Below are 21,633 nucleotides of genomic sequence, written 5' to 3'. Positions count from 1 at the left end.
GTAGTGAGTGTGGTGCTGTAAACACCAATAATTCTAGTGTATTTAAACCTTACATTGTCACCGTCTCTTCCACCCATTTGTTGCTCTTCACTTAGAACGAATAGGTTCGTTTTTATCTAAGACACTCTTGCATTTCCATTTGCTTGTATAATTTTTGTTGAAGTATATCGAAAGATTCAGTAAACTTTGCTCAACGTTTCATGCTCAGCTGTTTAGAAACAAAGTACGGATCCATGTTCCGTGCAAGCTGTCGAGCGCAGCTGTGCACGAGCAAAAGTTCTGTCACTCTAACGATATCTCCTAATGGGGGCGCCTGGTGTTTCAATTATTGCATCTGCGGATATGACAGCAAAACTATGCTGACGAAAAGTTTCGACGTATCAAGTTCGGAACAACTCGCTCGGAGCTGCTGAGCTACGGTTTGTGAACAGCGAATATGTCATCATCTGATGGATAATCATGGTAGACATGTTAGATTCATTTACATACCTCCTATACGCCAACAGCACAAATTTGTCTTGAGCATTGTGCGCTGCACTGTTGAACCAAAACTGGTTCGTTTTGATCTCACCACGTTTAGTTTTTTTTTGCACCCTTCTATTCGCCTTGCTATTCCTTTCTCTACATTTTCTAACTCTTTTCCTCTGTTTTTCTCCTTTCTTCCGCTATTTTCTACTCCTTCTCTTCTATGCTGTCACGCTCTCTTCAACCCGGTTACCGACACATAATTTTTAACGATAACCCAATTGTCAAACTCACATAATATCCACCCCGTAATATAACATTTTCTCCGCGTGTTTGTAACTTTTTAATTGTTCCATTGCTATACTTCTGTGTTTCACTGTTTTTTTTTGTACCGTCTCTACTCTGTGGATGATTTCAATGGGTATTCTGAATTGTTTCGCATTCCTAACGATTAATAACAAAAATAACAACACAATAAAACCTACTGACATAAAAATCCCATAAATAAAACACGTAACGCATTTTTATGCATCTTTCAAATATCGTCTTTGGTGAAAAAAACGCGATGTGAACTGATATAATGACGCGTTTTGGGGAACATAATCAATTATACACAAATCGAAACACGCAAACAAAACTACAACAATACCATGAAATGGTTGGAAAACATTGAAAACTTTCAAACAAACACACGCAAAATATATATAAAAAAAACCTCCATCAGAAACAAGGAAAGCTAGGATGGGGCTTGCGGAAGATCTGCTGGGGGCTGATAAATATCACCGTGCCAAGGGTAAGTTATTTCTAGTTCTCTATACCTTCGCCGTTACCAAGTTTACTCCATTCGTTTATTTTTTTTCTTTGCTTGTAGTTCACAAAAAGTTTTTAACGATTAGCTGTTTGTGTGAGCTGTTTTTTTTTTTTTTGATTGAAATGTTTTTCTTAGCTGGTTCCCCCCGCGGAGTGTATTGAAATTGCTTGCAGTAGTGGAAAACGGGCGAGAAGTTTTATAGTTCTTGTCAAACATTTCTACGGGTCCGCTTAACGACTTTATGGCGCGTACTAACATCAATCGTAATTGTTTTTTGTTTGGTTTATAGTTAAAGCGAGCTTTTAAGTTTTGTTCGATTATTCAAAGTAGATGGAACTTTTAGAAAGCCATTCGTTCGTCTTCTGCCGTGAACATGGTGATCTAAGGGTCGGAGGCTCATGTCGTGTCGATAAAGCCCATCTACATACGAGAGAATAAATTGTGCTTCACTGTGTTCCTCAAGCCAATGTAAGCGGGGAACATAAAACCAACCATCAACAAAAACGCAGACAGAAGGCGATAAAACATGCTGTTGATTTAAAGCATGCGTAACGTCAAGAGCAGCAACAGCTCGTAAAACCTTGTACACGCCTTCGCCCAAACAACGTACGATGCTGAAGAATGCTCAGCCGTGTGAGATTTTTTGCCTAAAAATGTGTATGTGTAACATGGAGATAACCGAATACCTATTTTTCGAGCTTCATTCTTGTAAGCGTGAGCAACACCAAATTGGCTTGTAATGTAAAAACATCTTTCAGTTGGTAGAAAATACCAAAAAGAGATGCAGAATACAACACACCTCACCGATCACCGTAGCGGTGTGGAGTTGTTGTTACTCCAAGCGCTCGACTGGAAACAGTACCTGAAGGTTGTGAAGATTGGTGGACAGAATATTAATCACTTTTTTTTTGCGGTGATATTTTGGCTTATGATTGTGAACTCGCCCGACTAGAACCCGCACATTTCCCCAGAGTCCAGAGTGTCACTTTTTGACTGATACGCACGTGGGTGCACGGTTGAAGGAGTTTCCCGAAGGGATACCCATCCGTTCCGGGCATGAATAAATAGTGAGCCACCCCAAAAACTGGATCCCAAAAATAAGTCACCGGAGAAGCGAAACTCACCGGAGGGGGATGGTTCCCGCTTGGTTAACTATTTCGTGTGCGAGTGTGGGAGGTGCTTCGGTGAATTATTAACCGAAATGTTCAAAACGTAAGTAGGAACCGGGTGGTCCCGGAACCGGTGTAGCTTTCGTCGGAAGGCACCCGGGCGTGTTCGAGTTCGGAGCGAACGAGGACGAATTTGCGGCAGAAGTTGGCTTTCGCTGAAGGACAACCACGGGTGATGAGAACTTGTGGTCGTGTGGTTTCCATGGCGGCGTCGTCATGGGCGCTCCGCGGGAGTTGTTGGAAAACCCGGTAGAAGAGTCTGCCATGGTCGTTTGAGGTTCACTCCACTTCCGGTGCCAAGAGTGGACCCCTTAACATGATGCTGTGGTGAGCACACATGTGGGGAAGTTGTGCCATTAGACCATTTTCTGTGAAGCTACAGCGATTCTAGAGTGTCTTTATGTGTAAAATACAACCAACTGAAGTTTTCACAGAGAGCTTTCATAGAAATGCGTTCAACGCAAGTGTACGTTACTTTATAAAACACGCTTGACATATAATTTTCATCAAACGTGTTCCACATTGGTTGTGAACCACTGGAAGCGCTTCTCATGAGCAAAACAGCCGACCATCGCTTCAAATGACAGTTGAGTGTTAACAGTGAGCATCATCAGCCTCTTCACCGACACCTTCGAGCGTTCGTAAAGTGTAATACCCTTGAGTTAGGCGGAAGGTGCCGGAACGTTGCGCCAATATGGTCAATTGTGGCAGGGTTGTTTCAGAGGCACTTTCCATCTCGTACTTCATTTACCGGTAAGTGTACGTTTTAGTCAGATGGTTCCTATCATCCGCGAAGTTTTCGAACGTCGTTGGTACCAGCGTGGCGTTTAGTGTGGATAGGATCGTAAAATACATTTTAACCAACTGCTTGTTGCTTTTGCAGTATTGAACACGTTGCGGGAAATGGTTCTTACTGAGTTGGTGTTCACGTTGGATAAGTTTCTTCGATGACGAATATAAAAATATTATTAAACATTTTTCTTTCTGTTTTTATTGAAGGTTTGTTTCTAAAAATAAAGTTTTTCAACTCGAATGTTTGTTTATTTAATGCTGTTCCCTATGTACCGTTACTTATCAATCGCGTGCTCTATTTACCGCGTGCCGATATCGCGTTCGCAGTTCATTGTGTTCCGGATCGCTTTACGCCACGTGCATGACACAGTTAGCGTTAGGAAGTTAGGCTGCTCCAAAGCCGGCCAGCGGCACCAGCTGTAATTAATTACCAATCAGCGCGTTGTCACATGTGTGTTGGTGTGGCCAGGCGAAGGGTTTTGACACCTCCCGTGTCGTTGTAGTTTTCCTACCGAAACACGGGGGGTGCAAACAGAAAACCCCCAGCGGATTGCAAGGGTTGGGTGAAGAACTAGACTCACACCGTATGATCGTGCGCAGAGTATGAGTGGGAAGTGATATGATGACAGCGCCTCGTGACGTGCCTCAAAACATGTGTCGACTCGGATTTGTTTGTCCATGGTCTAATGCTTCGCTAGAGGAGTGAGTTGCATTGACGAAATTGATAGTTTTATTGGCACCGGTCAACAATACGATATTAAATGGTAGGTATCGACACAATCGATTGTACCACACCGAATGATTTCCGCTTGTGTAGGTTCAGTGTGGCCAGCACATTGAAGTGAGATAAAAAAAAATAACAACACAACAGCTCAACAGGCACTGAACGCATGCCTATCTCACCATCACAGTTTATCAGTTTGTTGTAGCACGGTAGCAACTTTATCAGCTGGTACTAATACAACCGTCATCCCATTTAGCCGGATGGTGGCTGACACTGGCGAGCAGACAATGTTTTCGTTCAGTTGTGTCACGTTCGCTTGGTCGGTTTGGGTTGCTCACGAGGAAGCTGTACTGGCTGTTTGTGATGTGCTGTGAAATTGGTTTCGTATTTTGATTGATCTGTTGTGAATTTCGGATAGAAGTATCCGTGTATGGCGTACTTTTTAGCTTTTGTTTCTTGGATCTTCATCTCGCTGGGCAGTCAAGAGGATAATGGAAAAAGTTTGCGCTTTATGCAGTGATTACCAGCCGCTCGGTTCGATGAAAGTAAAGCGAACTTAGATTAGGAGATAAAACTTCGCTCGGTGCAATTTCGGGGCAACGGCAGTTGTGTTAAAGTGCAGTTACTCATCGTGTTCTACCGAGTCGACCGTGGGGAGAGTGATTAGCGGTGGAATGATTTTGCCGTAGCTCGTGAGGGATCGCTTTACAAGACCAACATGAGGTCACTTTGGAAAAGAAGTTTCATCAAAGTGTAATAGAGTGGAATAGTAATTTTTCATACCGCCGCCGAAGATCGTGGCCGAAGAACGGATAAGTTTTCTGACACACAAATCGAACGATTTTCTCACGCGAGATGTAACACACACTCGACACAGATCAGGCATATCTCCACGCGACCAAAATCTGGCGCCCGGTCATGATGGATGGGTCCACGAGTTAGACATGGAAGATAAGGTTGCAACAGATAATATCCTTTACAAAGCGAACCAAAAGAGGTCTCCGCAAGAGGAACATCCGTAGCGGGGTGGTGCAGTAAAGCTGAAGTAACACCATCATTGCTCTTATCCAGAGTTGTGAAGAGTTCAGCTCTCACGCGCCCGTCCGCTGACAGCAGCTCGTCGGGGGAAAATTAGCGAAACTTCTTCTCCTCATTCCTTTGGGTAGTAAAGTTAACCGGCTGTGGCTTCGTTGATCGTATCCGGTGATGTTTAACGAGCGAACGCGTGATGACGATGATGGAATTGGTAAATTTAAGTTGGGAAAAGTTGAATGGGCTAGCGAGAAGTTTGTGCTACTGGCTCGGGAGAAACTAGTTTGTCCACGTGCTGCTGTTGATGATGCGGTGGATGGAAAAATAAAGAGAAAAACTACTGTGAAGAATTAACGGGGATGAATGTTTTCACAAGAGTCTCCATGTGCTTGACTCCAGATGTTACAGTCTCAATTTCATGGAACTGCTCTTTTCTGTTGAACATATTTTTGTGATTCTTGTTATTAGCTTAGAAGGTTCATGTTGTTTGAAATCGGTTTGCGTTTAATTACGTAATTGCTCGATTAATAGGTACGCATTATGAACATGTTATCCTTCTATAATACTGGCGAATGCTTTTTCTTAGCGAAAATCCACCTGGATCAATGGAAATTACAGAGGTGAGATACGCTATCCCCGTCCTAAATCTACTTCAACCCGGCTTATCCGGGTTATCATGGACACGCACTCTATTTTTGCGCGTTCCTTCGGCACCGGGGTTTTCCGAAAATCAGAGTACGCATCGGAGTGCCTCGGGAAAACCCCCCGAATCACCCGTAAACACAAGCATCGGCAAATGTTTGGTTTGGGCATAAAAAAGGGTCTTCCTACCAAGAGGTGGGAGCCGGACTGGAAAAGTTAATGATAAAAGCCTTTCTCCTTTGGGGCCGAGGTAAGACCGAGCCTAGCCCTGGGGTTGCTAAATCATTCCCAAAATGCATCTTCAGTCGCCCGTTGCGAAATGGCCCCCCACTCGCCCCCCTTCGGGACCGTTTCGGGTGGGTGGGTGGGGATTTTCGCTTGCCTGCCTGCCCTAAATTAGGATGAATTTTGCCGGCGTCCGAGGGCGACTTCTAATGAAGTCGTAATTACTGGGTAATGTTAAACACACCAAAACCGTCGTTATTGTCGTCTCTGTCGTCGTCTCCATGGCAAATGACTTACCGTTTCAGCCGTTTCGCTGATAGTAGATTACGCCACGGACACCACCGTTTGTCTTTGGCCGATGGTTTCACATTCCATTGCTATCCGAAATCGGTCTTAGGTGACGGTGCGGAAATAATGATGGTGGAGATGTTTCCCGATTTTCTTCCTTTTCGTGGGAGGTAGCGAAACGCGTATAAAGAAAATTGCTTTAGGCTAGGATTAGCTCAGTGAACGGGCAGGGGGAAGGGGGCAGGCTTGGACCCTAAATGCGGCCAAGGACGTGTACACAGATTAACTGTGTCAGTGTGTGTGTGCGTTAGTGACATTGGACGAAAGTAAAGGAGAAAGTGCCCCGGCCAGTTCCCTTCCAGCGCGGTTTATTGCTAGCGAAGAGATGAAGAAAAATGCGTCCAGCTACGAAACGCGGGACGTCGGGGCCCTGCTGCCGGTGCTGCGTGAAAAGCTACGCAATCTGCAATCGTCCGAGACGGGGGCTACCCCGCCACTCTCGCCCTCGCCGCCACCGCCATCACTGTACTTCGAAAGTTCGTCCATCTCGTCGCGCTCGTCGATCGTGGAGCCGTTCGATCTGAACGTCGCCTCGCTGTACCAGGTTTTCCACGTCAAGGTAACGAACGTGGGGCGGGGGAGTGGAAATTGAAATAAACCGGTCCAATGGCACCGGAATATAATAAAGCGGAATAGCAAAGCCAGCCCAGCTCACGTCGTCCAGGGGCGGGAGAAAATTTGGTTTCGCGAAATGGCGACCAGATTTTATTTGATATTAGTCGCTGAAAAACTCGACACATTCCTTGCTCGTTTCGTGCTCTAATATTTACTTTGGAAATCTGCCACTCAACCCCAGAGAGTAGCTTAATAGGTTGGAATTTTATTTGCAGGTAGATACTGCTAAGGAAGGTCTAGATTTCCCGATTTTTTTAATATTCCACTAAAGTAGTCTGACGTTTGTAAGCAGTTTTTAAAATGACAGCACTCTAATTTAGTAAGGGACTGGATTTTAAATAGAATATTTGAACCTACAAGGACGTCTCTTGCTGTTTAAGCCATTTCTCATTATGGTTTCGATAAGAAACAAATTCATTTCACTAATTCATTGAATGTTGATGACAAGAGTTTAATTTATACGGATTGAAAAATCCCTCGTACCTGTTACGCAAAAGCCCGGTGCAATTTTTCTTCCAATCGAACATTCTTTACTCGAACGAAGATGGGTTGTGTCACTCCCCGGCAAGAGCTCGCGGTTTCCAAATAGGCAAATTGAAATTGATTAGATTTGTACGTCGGAATCTCGGTGTGAAGCAAAGCGAGACTAGTTTTCTTGTTACTTTTCCTACTTCACTCCATCGCTTCATGTCGGTTGAGGCTCCGTTGCCGGTGCAGGGATACAACAATTGTGTGTACATTTGCTTTTATGGCAAATGTAATGCGTTTTTGAAGATCATTGCCCCCTAGAGGGTTAAAGAAACATCCTTTTCAGCAGAGGCACGAGACTTTCGGTGCTGCTTGCGCGAGGTCTGGGAATGAATCGAGTTTTTGCCTCACCTTTCCGAAACATCTTTTTCCTCTCGCAACAATCGCGACGCTTTTCACTGGCGAGCGGTAGAAATTCAATCTGCAGTAAAAGCACTCCAGTGGCAACTTAACTTCTTGTCGTTTTCGGAGGTATTTTATGTACTCCAGTTCATTTTTAACGTAGATTTATGAATAGTCTTCGTTCGAATGGTAGATTATGTGAATGTTTTGAACTACGCTTAAAATGTTTATCTCTTTTTAGTTTAGCTTTCTTTCATACCTCGCATCCTATATTATTATCGCAAGCAGTCCTTATCGATTAATTATTTATATTTCCTCTTTTCTTAATGCATGTATGACACAAGTCCGTATCTTTGAATAATTGTTCTCACCTTCATTGCACTGAATTAGCACATACGTTTATCACAATTGTTCTTATTTGCTTATAATCTCACCACCCACTACCACCAATTGGCACTGCGGTAATATGTAAGTTATTTTCGCAATATATGTGGCTAGATGAGGAGAGCAGAAGGTAAAATGATATAATATCGACAATTTATGTAACAGATAAAATTATGCAAAGAGTGGGTTGTTCGGTACGAAGACTGTAAGTTTTGTTAAATTCAGCAAAATAGTTACCGAAAATCATATCTTTTTCCCTAATAGAATTAGCGTCATTAGCTCTACTCTGTTTTTGGCCTTTAATAAGCTTTAGTTATACATAATTCATAGATAATTAGAAGATTACCGATGCTTTTTTGATAAGAAAACAGGTTGAACAAGAGTGCTGTTGTAATGTTTATCTGCACATCTTTACTTCCTACTTTACTACGATCTATTCTATTCCGTGCTTAGCTTAGATGCGAAGCTAGTAGATAACGAATGTTTTCTGCACATAGAAGAGATGGCTGATGTTTGTAGCATAGTTATAATAAAAGTCATAGATTATACAGAGCACATGTTGATGGAAGTCACGATTCACTTGCAGCAGCAACCAACATCGCCTGACAGAAACCCAACGCGTTTGCACCTCAGATGGCTCCCCTTTTTTCATTTCATATTCACGAAAAGCACATGAAAAATGCAGCGGCAGCTCCATCCGGTATCGTCAAACCAACAGAACACATTTTTATGTTCCTTTTTTCCATTGAACTAGCAAATCGAATCGAACTGCTTCATGTACGCGATCCTGTTGCCTGTAGAGACACTTTGCCTCGCCGAGCATGTTATGATGTAATTGAATAAGTTTCATCAAAACGAATCAAACACGCCGAGTCAGCGGCGACATGGCCAGCAAACGTTGCGGCCGGAGCTGACGCTCGCAGAGAGTGTCGGGAAAAACACGTACGAAACGTTCATTCCGCTCGAGCTTCTCGTTAACCTGCACATGCAGATGCAAGCCTCCTTGGCCAGCTGTATCCTCATGATAAACGACATCAGGAGGGTACTCGCTGCCAGGTCCTTGTTTCCGTCGCGTATCTCGATGCATGCACCAGCGGTAAAGCAAGTCATATTAGAGCCAAGCCATTTTAGAATCGAGCAGAAAAGCGGGAAGAAAATGGCTTAGTTTAAAAATATGGCATACCTCGGAAAGCGAATGGTGAACAGCGAGTGAAGTGATCTGAATACTAAGCACTGTAATTGGAGACATGTTATCGGATAACAACATTTAGTTTTCATAACTTTAGCCATAATGTTTCTCTTACCCAGCTTAGATAAATAATTTCCTAGGAAAAACGTATTGATACATTGTAAATAAAACAAATCTTTTGAATTTTCAATATTTACAGAAACGGTTGCACCCACGACACGAAGGAAATCTGAATATTGTGTTCACTGGATATCTGATTGATTCTTTTTTGCTCTCTATTTTTTCTCCTTTTCTATGCATCTGCATCGTTGGCCTACACCCCGAAACAGCGTACCGCGCGCAGCTGGATCGAGGCAAATTTTCAAAAACGGGAATGCATCAAGTTCATACCAAGCACCAAGAATGGAGACTCGTGAGTACTAAAGTTGAGGCATTTATTTAGTTGATTCAAACATTGATAACTAATGCGATCGTTTTAGCTTAAGTTCTGTTATGATTTCTGTTGTGCTTCTATGTGGGTGTACTTTATTATAATTAACGTTAGCTTATACTTATGGTAGTGGTGGCTGCGGAGAGGTACGTGCGTTCGCGTTGAGTGTCGCTGGTGAAAAGGGCCGAACGACCACGCTGTCTCCAGCTCGCGTCATCTCGCTGATGACGTATGATCGGCATGCGTTTATACCTGGCGGTACACTGCTCCAGCCTCCAACATCTCCCCCCTATGAAGACTGTTGTCCATATCGGTTTGGAGCGAAACGGTTACGGCTGGAACGACGTGGAGCCGCTGGTTGTGCTTGATCAGACTCTTGAACTGGCGTATCTACTGGGTCATTGTTTTGAGAGGGAAAAGCTAGTTGACTAGGTCTCGTTGGAGTATCCTCGTTTGATTGAAACTGTTCTACGAGCGTATACCATGTAAGATCCTGATCTGATAAATCCCTATTGTTAGTAATTTCCCTTAAATCGTCGCGAGTACGTAGTTGGTTAGTGTGAGCCCTAATGAGTTTTCCTCCGTCTAGTAGTACATTATATAATACGTTTCCTACTCGCTCAATCACAACACCTGCTAACCACGATAGTTTTCCTGTCTTGAAAGTACTTGCGTAGACTTTCTGATTCTTCTCAAAAACTCTCTTTTTAGCGCCGTGATGCCTATTGAATTGATCTTCCATACGGCGGTTTCTTTTTTGTTCGCATGTCGTCTGTGTAGAAGGTTTGAGCAAGTCCAGGGTTGTCCTATGCCTCCTCCCCAATAAAATTTCTGCAGGTGAGAGTCCGTTTGGAGCTGATTTGTTTGGCGTTGATCTGTAAACAGACAAAAAGGTTTGTAGTGCTCTAGATACAGACTTAGTTTCTGGCAAAAATTTCCTTAACCCTCTCTTGAGTGTGTCCACGAAGCGTTCCGCTTGTCCGTTGGACTGAGGATGATATGGGGTGGTTCTCAAGTGAATTATTCCGAAAGAATCGCAAAATTCCTTGAATTCAGCACTCGAGAATTGTGTACCATTGTCAGATACAATGGTTTCTGGTAATCCAAATCGCGCGAATGTTTCATGCAGCAAATCCAGTGTCGTTGTCGTTGAGATAGATGACGTGCGGATGATTTCAGGCCATTTGCTGTATGCGTCAATGATTACAAGAAAATATGAACCTTCGAAAGGACCCGCGTAGTCTAGATGTATGCGTTGCCAAGGGTTGCTGGGTAGCGGCCACGATGATAGAAGCGATTTCGATGGTGCCTTCGCTACTGCTGCGCATTCCTTGCACGCTGACACAAAATTTACGACGTCTCGATCTATTCCAGGCCAGTAAACATAACTCCTCATTATTGATTTCATTCGTTCCTGACCAGGATGTCCTTTGTGTAGTTCCTTGAGCACTGCAGCTTGGTATTGTTTTGGAATCACTATGCGATCACCTAGCATGAGACACTCTTTCACAATTGAAAATCCTTCCTTACGATCGTAGAAAGGACGGAGCTCTGGACTCACTTTTTTTGCGTTATTCGGCCAACCAGTTCTCTCATATTGAATTACTTCCTGTAGTAGCATGTCCTTAGATGTGGCTGCTTGAATATCTTTGAAGCTGAGCACTGGTAGTGCTGTGAAAACTGCTGACACGTTTGCAAAAATTTCTTCCTCTAATTGCACTGCTGCTATGACGTAGTCTTCTTCTGTTTTCGCACGTTTTTCTACTTGTCCATAGCGTTGTTCTGCAGACGTCAATGTTCTAGAAGCATGGCACACCGCCTTTATGGAACCATCCGGAAAACGATGCATGAGACACGCTCCTATTCCATGACTGGATGCATCGGCAGCAACTATTGTCTCCAAACTGGGGTCATAGTGAGCCAACAACAGGTCTGAGCGAAGCAAGGCTTTGAATTGATCAAATGATTCTTGGCAATCCTTATTCCAATTCCATTTTGAATCCTTCTTCAGAAGTGCATCTAGCGGACGTCTCAGTTGATGCATGCTGCTAACGAATTTTCCATAAAAATTAATAGCGCCTAGAAATGATCGTAACGTTGTTAGATCTTGAGGAGGTGTTAAGTTGCAAATAGCCTCTGTTTTCGTTGGATCTGGGCGAATTCCTTTGTGGTTTACAATGAACCCGAGATAACGAATTTCTGACGCGAAAAATGAGCATTTGTTGAATCTTAGTGTGAATCCCCACTCTTGGATGCGGTCGAGCGTTTTATATAATCTGGATTGATGTTCTTCGACAGTTCTGCCATGCACCAGAACATCATCGAGATAAGTTTCCACACCTTCCAGTCCGGCTATCATCGAATCCACTATTTTCTGGAATGTGCCGGGAGCTGATTTAATGCCCGGTGGTAATCGGTTAAACACGTAGAGACCACGATGGGTGTTTACCGTGAGCAGTTTTTTTGATGTTTCTTCTACGGGAACCTGCAAGTAAGCATCAGAGAGATCGATGTGTGAGAACATAGTACTGCCTGAGAGTTTGGCGAAGATTTCTTCCGGCAATGGTAGCGGATGTTGATTCATCTCAATGCTATTGTTCAGGCCAGTGGAATAATCTGCGCACACACGAATTTTCGAAGGCTGGCCGTTGATTGCTTTCTTTCGAACGGCTAATATTGGTGCTGCCCATTCCGAAAATTCTACTGTAGATATGACACCCATATTCTCTAATCGATTTAACTCTGCCTCAATTTCCTGTAGAGCGGCAAATGGAACTGGTCTTTTAGTGCGATAAATTGGCTGAACATTTTCCTTCAAATAAAGCTTTGCTTCAGCTTTGGTGCAGCAACCGAGTGTGTTTGCGAAGAGAGATGGATACTTTGTTTGCAGCTCCTGAGCTTCGCTGGTTGCGCTCACACTTTTACACACAGTTTCTAGCGGCATTTGCCATAAGTTGAACGATTCTAAAAGATCCAACCCAAAAAGATTGAGGTTGTCAACTTTTGTGATAAATAATGTGCATCTACGCTCGGTTCCGTTGAGGATGATGTCACAGTCAATTTGCGCGTGAAGTGGAAGCGGCCGTCCTGAAGCGGTCCGAGCTTTAACTGTCGGTTGTTTTGTAGGTGGACTTCCAATCCGTTTCCAATTGTCTTCCGTGATGATGGAGATGTCAGAAGCACAATCTAGCTGGAGCTTCACTTTCACGTTATTTATCATTACACTGATAAATTTACGCCTGCTTTGCGCATTGATGTGATTAACCGTGCGGATCGTATTGATATTCGATGCCTTCCCTTTTCTACGTTTGCCTGGGTTTGATTTCACACATTGACAAAACCCTTCTTTGTGTCCGATGCCATCGCACTCTTTGCATCGGTGATCGAGATAGGGACACTCTCGAACAAAGTGTAACTTTCCACACTTCCAACACGGCGTTCTAGGTTTTCGATGCGTAGAGCCCTTTTGTTCGATTTGCGACGGCGAGAACGCTCCTCTTGGTGCTTCGGTTTTTTTCTTTGTGAAACGCGGTTGCTGAACCACGTGCACTGCAGCATCACTTGATTTTTTTTCCACTAATTCCACATCACGTCGCAGATTTGTTATTCGGCCGCACTCGGTTATGAGTTGTTCCAAAGTGGTTGCTTTGTTTGCTTCGAGCTTTGCGAGCAATGCTTTTCTTATTTCGGCGTCTTGAGCTTCGTGTAGACCGCACACAAAAATAAGGCACTTAAACTCGTCCACTGAACAACTCCCGATGCCAAATTCTTCACATTGCCGATTAACTAACCCTGCGTAATCAGTATAATCTTGCGTAGCACGTTTTCTCATTGCGAGACAGTTGTAACGTTTCGAGAACAGTGAAGTTTGAGAACCGAAAAGCTTTCTCAATTTCGATACTGTGTCTTCGAAGTTTACGTCTCGTGTCGCTAGCAGCAAAATATGATTTGAATACTGCTGAAACGCGTCATTACCCAGTTTTCGCAGTAATAACCGTGTTTTTGCAGCGTTATCGAGATTTGCAGCGTCCACTGTGAATATGTCCTCGTATCGACTGTACCACATATCGAAAGTGTAGCTTTTGTCCTGCGTAGGATTGAAGTCGGTCATGGACCTTAGCAACGTTTCAATACGCGTATCCGTTGTCGGTGTTTTATCCGTTGTTGAGAATTTGGACATAAATTCCGCGAAAAGTTTTTTAAACTCTTCGTCCATCCTCGTCGCCAAAATGTTGTGCTTCTATGTGGGTGTACTTTATTATAATTAACGTTAGCTTATACTTATGGTAGTGGTGGCTGCGGAGAGGTACGTGCGTTCGCCTTGAGTGTCGCTGGTGAAAAGGGGCGAACGACCACGCTGTCTCCAGCTCGCGTCATCTCGCTGATGACGTATGATCGGCATGCGTTTATACCTGGCGGTACACTGCTCCAGCCTCCAACAATTTCCATACATTATTCCATTGTATGCTGAATTTAGTTTTCCACAACAATTTATTACTCATTCGATATATAAGATGCTTCAATTAACTAGCTCACGTTCAACATCAACAAACGCTGTTAGCCCCAACAAATGTTTGCATTACACTTAAGGTCGTTACGATCTCGTAGCGTGGAATTCCACCGTGCGTTGAATGTGAAGTTTTGAACTGTTTGCCAAAAAACTACGCCACAAACGTGCCACTTGCTGAGCGAACGGGGGGAGACAAGTACTCTTCCGGAACGGAGTGCTTGAGCTTCCGAACAGTGCCCGGTAGTCGTTATAGCCGTGCCTTTTTTTCGGTTTACGAGTTTGACCTACTTTCGGTCGGCAGGTCCTAGCTTGGCTGTGAAGCTGACCCCTCTCCGGAGCTGGCTGACCTCGGCCTGAGCGCAACGTGACTGGCGACCTGGTGCATGCGAAGGTCGGCGATTTGAAAATCGATAATTTTCGCCGGGAACATTTGCCTTCCTGCATCCTGGTGGGAGTAAAGGGTTCGGATGTTTGTGTTCTGTGCCAACTTAATGAAGTCATCGGTTGTGTAAGGGCATCTGCAACATGATCGATAGGCAATGGTACGTTGCTAAGCGGTTGGGACGATTGAGCATTCGATCTTAAAAAGACATTTAAATTTGATGAATATTTTAGAGTTCTTGAAATCTGCATAAACCAAGCCTTCAAACGGTAGTCATTGGAATACATAAAAAAGTAACTGTGTAGAAAATTATAATATACGAAATTAAATGATATTATTTCCACGAAATCCAATCCATATTGTGTGAACTTCGTTTCATTTTCGATACCCAACCAAATCACCACGATTATGGCTGAAAATGAATGGGCTATAAAAAATAGCTCTCTCGAGGGAAAATATGGCATCAATGAATGCCCACGGGGCGCTTTGGATAATGCGCTGGACGCAGAAAATATCCGAACGATGTGGGGGTGGCAAACCCACCCAGATATTTCTTTCAATTTAGATGTTTCACCACCTTTTATATCCTCTTTTTTCGTACGTCTGAGCTGCACGCGAATAAAACCGAAAGACAAGCTTACGGTCGGTAAAAGGCAGTCCCGGTGAAATTGATGGATGATTTCGTTTTTGTGGGGGACGAGATCGTTGAAATATTTATTCGACTGTGTGCGGACCGCCGGGCCTCGTACTGTGGGAGGTCCCCTGGGAAAGTTATCTCGACTGGGCTCGCTTACCCGTAATGGCACTAACTTGATCCGATAATGGTCGACCCAATTCGTGACCGAGAAGAGTTTTTGAGTGAGTTTTAAAAACGGGCCCACTCCCACGTGTTTGGTGGAAGCACGGGCGATGGAGACGCCCGGTGGTTTATGAACTGAAAGTTTAGGTTTCTGGCATCTGGTTGAGTTTGGGGGGTGAGTTTGTGACAAATAAATGGGGCTCATTGTGCCGAGGTCGATGACAATAGCTATCGAATAAATTTCAAACTTTTTGTTGAAGCAAACAAGTGAGGAAGAAAGTTATACACATTATAAGTATTTGCTTTTTTTCTATTTACTCCAGCGTAAGAAAGTTATAAAATCATAAGTAAGGAAGTTATACAATTATGCTTGAAATTAGCATTTTATTTAAACAAGCACCACATGGTATGTCAATACGAAGCGACGTTTAATTAGACTAATGAACAAATCTTTATCAATGCGGCTTCCTGCGAGTGGCACAAATCAAAATCACCGAACCTTCTCCACTTCATTACACACCGTCTCCGTTAGTTTAGGTTACCCAATCGCACCACCACAAAATGTCATCATGCTCGAACCGTTTTCAATCGTGGGAGTGTTCTGTTCAAACCGTGTGCTCATCGGAACGGCGGCTCCAATTAATTTACGCGCACAAGTCCTTAAATACAACTAGTTACGGGTGCCCCCTTGCCACATCCGGCTCGGTCGGTTCCTCCCATTTCCGCGTCGTTCGGCAATGAAATTTGGCGAAAAGTGCTGGTTAATTTCCGTTCCATTTGGATGATTATTTTAATTCGTTAAATATATAAACCGTGGTGGTTCGGGTCGAGACGACCCGTCGTGGGTGGGTTTCATAAGACGGGAAGCTTTCGCTCAGCTGGCAACGGCGGCACAATTCAAATAGTATTCCAAATTAGCATTTCCAATGTGGGGGGTCGGTCTCTTTCAGGGTGGCTGACTTCGGATAGGTTTTGTAAATTCCTTATTTTCTTCATTTATTTCATCTCCGGTTTCTGCGGAAGGTAATACGCTGGTTGCGTTGATTTGATATTTAAATTTGCGTGGAAGGCAGAAGCAAACGAAGCTAATGATATTTCCTTCCATGCTGCCTGGTTTCGTCGAGAAATCATTATTTAATTAAATATAAGAACATGAGGGGGAAGTGAAAATATTTATTGTATTATGATTGAATGTTAAATTCCTAGATTATGGTTATAGACGCCGGTTTCGTTGGTTGTTAATTGCTTTAGCTTTAAATTCAATAACGTGATTTATAATTGTGAAAATATCCCTAAAATTGCAAACGGTAAAGAAGAAATGGAAGGAAACCTTTTCTAAATCAATTTACAGTCAGTTCTGCAAGGAGAATTCGTTATCGAATTAAGATGTCGAAAGAAAATATTTCTTTTCGCACGATATCAAACAATAGCTCGTACATTTAAACGACCTCTCTACCAAAGTAAAATGGAGCGACGGAAGGCTTTACTGTGTGACAAGGCCAAGTCGCTGACAAATGTTCACTTAACGCAGCGACCAACGTACACCCTTTTACCGGCTCTTCAGCAACAAGTCAATCCAGTTCAGCCGAAGAATGGCACAAAGAAAAGCTTTCGTTGTTTCGTCTCGAATCGTTTGTCACTTCAGCATGCCACCTGAGGGAAATACACTTTGTTAGAAGCAAAAACCAGGGTTAGAGTAGAAGGTGGGAGGGAAGGAGAAAGAACTGACGAAACAAATGAACATTAAACCAATATTCCCTTCTCCAGGACGAAGTGAAAGTCTGGATTGTTCAAGAGAGTATGGACCCAACAAAGGGAATACAATAAATGACAGCAGGAAAAAAGTTGTCTGAAGACAAAACGCCAGCAACAGAGAAGCATCAACAGGATTTTTGCAAAGTGTAGAGAAAATTGGTGCAAATGTGCGGTCGTGGAGATGAAAATGGAAGGAAAAAGTTTGGCCAAAGTTATCCTGACTTTTCCTGCAACATTCTTTGGAAAGGTTTCCCCCCCCCACAGCCTGTAGGGACTCGTAACTCGTGTGTGTAGGACATTGTGCTGGAGTTGGGCCTTGATTGTGTATGTTTTTGGCATTGTTGTGATTGTAAATTTTTCCTGAATCAGCGGAAGCCGCGAAATATTTACTTGTATTAAACTTGTATCCGGCAGCAGGGAGTCGAATGAGAAAGTGTTGGCAAAAGTGTTGACAATTAATTTTTATATCAAAACAACTGTCTTTTTATCATTGTTCTTTGGTTTTGCTGTACCAAGCATTAAAGAAGAATGTTGTTACTCGGGTTTATCAGCGTACAACTTTTAATGGTATGTGCTGATAAGTAGAAGTAAAGTTCTATTTCTCATTGGGATTACTTGAAAGGAAACAGTTTTTCTACTTTTGGATAAGAGGTTCTAGATAAAAAGCTAATGATTTGATACAAGTTTCGCTCCGGGGATGGCACAGGAATTGGAATGTGTCATTCAGGGTGGGCTAAGAAGTAGAGGTCACATTAAATTCAACAATATGTTTTCATTTTTCGACTGAAACAGTCTTGAAAAAACAGAGTATGTTGTATAATAAATGCAAACTCCATATAATGTTGGGAATCTTGTTTGATATCCTCTTTTATACAATGCTCAATATCGTAGAGGTTCGAAATAATTAGTTTCCATTGTGTTGCAATATAAACAACTGATGTTGCTAAGTATTTAACACTTTAATGTTCATATATTTCTTGATTACAGAACAAAATGAACACGTAACCTATTAACGCATAAATATGGAGTTGTCGTAAATGATAGCTTGCTCGGTAACATACCAGAAAGTATACGAAATTCAAACACTTGCTACAATTATCGCTATGATTAATGCAACCACATTCCTTTCATCTGTGGCATTGCTTTAAAACATGTGCTAAACGATGCATTCGAGTGCTCTGTGGCGTTCCAGTCCCCTAAATGGACCCCTTAGGGCGCTTTAGTGTCCAGCAATTACCTGTAAACGTTCCTAAAGCATTCGCTGGCTTGCGATAAACTCGCACACTTCAGTTTTCTTGCTCCTTAGTTTGACGTGAATGGGTAACATTCTCCAGCTAGCTCGAGGTGGATCACTGTTTCTTCCTCCGGCTGTGCGGAAGCACGTTACTCAAGTCGGCTGAATTAGACGGCAGCTTGAGGTGTACTTTTTTCCCTCGCCTCAACGTGTACTACTCTTGTTGCCTGACTGAAAAAGGTGTATGGAATGAAGGACACTTAAGTCAAGTTGTCTTAGGCCTCATCTCAGCGGGTTCTTTGAGGACGTGGTAAAAACGTGTGAACAACTATGACCGCTAGTTACCTATGGGTAGGGTTTGTCACCTTCTTCTGCAGGAGTCTGGTGACCTACTTCCATAAAATATTGCTACAAGTTGTCTTGCTTTTTGTGATAATTACAGAGTAATTAATGAAGGCATGTTTGTTACATGCGTTACGTTAATTGAAATAAAAACGGTTCTGTTAGAATATGTTTCATTTAATAGCACAAAGCTACAAGCCTTACACTTAGCTAAACATTCACAGTTTTGTGGGCGAAACAAACGCAAGTCATTTACTATTTTTTCCTGTTCCGCTCAATAGATTCGCGCGCGCGTGTGGGTTTCTATTGAATTTTCTTGTTCACTCGTAGTCCTCTACCTGACATAAAAGGATGTTTCATAACCTTTATCGTGTTTTCTCGTCATCCCGGTTCAATCGTTTTTCGCATGAGCTCTTGAACTTGTCGGCTTAGTGAGAGATAAAGGGAAACTGAAAGGTATCATTGTTGTAGTCAGTGAAGTGCGAAAGCGACGTAACTTTTTGTGGGAAGGTCAAGAAAGTAATCAATAAGGCTTCTGAGGGGCACTCGAAAAGCTTAGCCGGGTTAGGGCTATGTTGACTCGGGAGTGATAAGCCAGCGGATCTAGACCGTGCCACTCTTTTGCCGTCAAGTTTTTGTGAGGTTAATGTGTGTCTTTAGTTGGTGTGGATGTTTTGCTCGTTTTTTTAGTCGGGAGATTTTTTTTCACAGCGATTTAGTAAATTTATTTTTTGTTAAATATAGATACTCGTTAGTTTTACCCAAATTATTATATGTTCCTCGTAATTTAGAAGAATATCCATCAATAGCACAATTGATGACTCGTTCGAAAATGTATGTTACTGGAAATGATGTATGTTCCACTAAAATGATATGAATTGATTCCAAAGATTAATTTGTTTCTTTAGAGCAGGAAAAATACTGTCCATCACCTAACCAGAGTGAGATGCAAACTTTGCCTTTGCCTTCGTTCGTTTTGTTCTATCGATTGCTCGATTGCAGTTTTCTCCTCCCTTGGGAGGAACTGCTTAAAGGAACTTTTAGGGCATACGTGGTGTGCGTAATCCTCCATTCTTTCCCTATCCCCCGGGGGAGGAAGAAAGGCACCGTCAAACGCCGATGGATGAATGATGTGGTCGAAATTATTTGATTTCGGGTTTATTACCGTGAAAATAGTGATCCGTTGGCATTCCGATAACGAACCGAAGGGTGGAACGGAGCACAATAGCATGGCGCTTTCTGGATTCCACGCTCAGTACGGTGTCGTTCGTTCGATCGTATAATAATAGAAAATTGCGCCCCGAAATAGCAACCGTCGTCGAAAGTGATCCGTGTGGACGATGAAGCGGAGTGCTGCTGGGAAATGGGAAGGGAAAACTTGCCCTTACGGTTGAGTTTTGGCTGGACGTCCGGGTTAGTTTGTGAGCTATGAGACTGCTACCCAACCCCAGAATGGAAGAAAGGAATGCCATTTTACGAGCTGGAACATTGGAAGGGGGAGGTAATATTTTCCTGTTTTTTTTTCATGACGTGTGAACCAAAACTGTGCTTGTAAATATTATCCTCCGGTGGGTCTTTTACGAATTGCCTTCTCAGAACCCTTTTTTGGTGCCTTTTTCTTGCCTTGCCGGGTCCAGGGAAAATGGAGGCGCCCGGTTGTGCGTACCGAAAAGTGTGTCGACATCTATTCATTTACCATCCTGGCGGACGCGTGGTCGGTATGGTTGGGTTTTTGCGGCAGCAGCAGCAGCTGAAGATGACAAATTATGAATCTATCGTTTGCTCTTGCCTACGGTTGAAAGGCTCTTTCTTTCACCGGCACCTACTATTTTCCAGTGAACCTTTCAGTAGTCGCCTAGGGTTTTTGATTCTGACTGGGAGGATACATATTTTTTTTTGTCCTTGAGTTATAAAGAGGCTTCATATCGTTACTCGACCGTAACTTTGATGTTCCTTCACTCAACGGAATGAATCAGAGGTTATGTAAGAGTAAGGGGCAATCACGTTCTCGTATTGTATAAGTGTTACCTTTTATCTGAATCGATGCTCAGGGAATGGCATGTTGCAAAACATATTCCATAACCAATACTCTTGAAGAGGCAAAGTTACGTGAGCAACGACTTATCAAATGTGTTTTTATTTCATCTTTGCAATCACTCAAACCACTTTTTTTTGTTAAAGAATGGATGACTTTTAATAATTGCTTCCAAATTTTCTTTTATTGCAGATGCTGTTGTGGTCAGGAGCGCAGGACGCACCAGTTCGTGCCGGGCATCGAACCGGGCATCGCAGGAGACGTTTGGCTGCCCCAGAAGCACACCCGAGCCCAGTCGACCGATGCGTACGGTACGATCGAGTTTCAGGGCGGTGCTCATCCTACGAAGGCGCAGGTAAGACCCGGGTCACGACTCGGTCAAGTACTCGAGATGAAGGTGTCCACATGTCATCCGTGACCCTTTCCCTTCGAACGATGTAGGATGTTTACCGTTTGAAGTGATTTGTCTCGTTGTTGTTCCCACTTAGTTTGTTCTTTCCTTCGTCTAAGACTACTTGCCATGGGTGAAAACTTTGAAAAGCAGCCATTTTCCGGCGTAGAGCTTTGAAAAGCGTAATCCACTCGTGAAACCCTTTTCACGAATCTGATTACGAGAGTTTGACGAACGGTTGCTCAATGTGTCCCGTTAAGGAGGAGTCCAAGTGATGTTAAGAGAAGGTTTTCGGTTGCGTTGACAAGTGTTACTGCAACTGCTGCGAAAAGTCGAAAATATAATAGAATAGTTAGATATTCTTTCTAAGCTTTATTTTGTTTCTTTTTCTCTGGTCGCTTTCTAATACTTTTCAATGAGAAGCATCGATATATTCGTGTTCATCGAGGGCTTATGGTACTCCATAAATAGGAAAATTGATGATTAAGT

General features: G+C 43.1%; 1 protein-coding gene across 1 annotated transcript in view; it reads left to right on the top strand.

The window, feature by feature from the left end:
• LOC131294724 (transient receptor potential cation channel trpm) overlaps window positions 1-21,633 on the top strand; it is a 59,295-nt gene that overhangs the window by 19,122 nt on the left and 18,540 nt on the right. Inside the window, exons 2-3 of the mRNA XM_058322769.1 lie at window positions 9,596-9,678; window positions 20,946-21,108. Coding sequence (XP_058178752.1) covers window positions 9,596-9,678; window positions 20,946-21,108 — 246 coding nt within the window. The remainder of the gene's footprint in view (window positions 1-9,595; window positions 9,679-20,945; window positions 21,109-21,633) is intronic.

The sequence above is a fragment of the Anopheles ziemanni genome, chromosome 2 (genome assembly GCF_943734765.1).
Source record: "Anopheles ziemanni chromosome 2, idAnoZiCoDA_A2_x.2, whole genome shotgun sequence".
NCBI classification, from domain to species: domain Eukaryota; kingdom Metazoa; phylum Arthropoda; class Insecta; order Diptera; family Culicidae; genus Anopheles; species Anopheles ziemanni.
The sequence above is the reverse complement of the archived record's forward strand: the minus strand, read 5'-3'. Positions and strand labels throughout refer to the sequence as shown.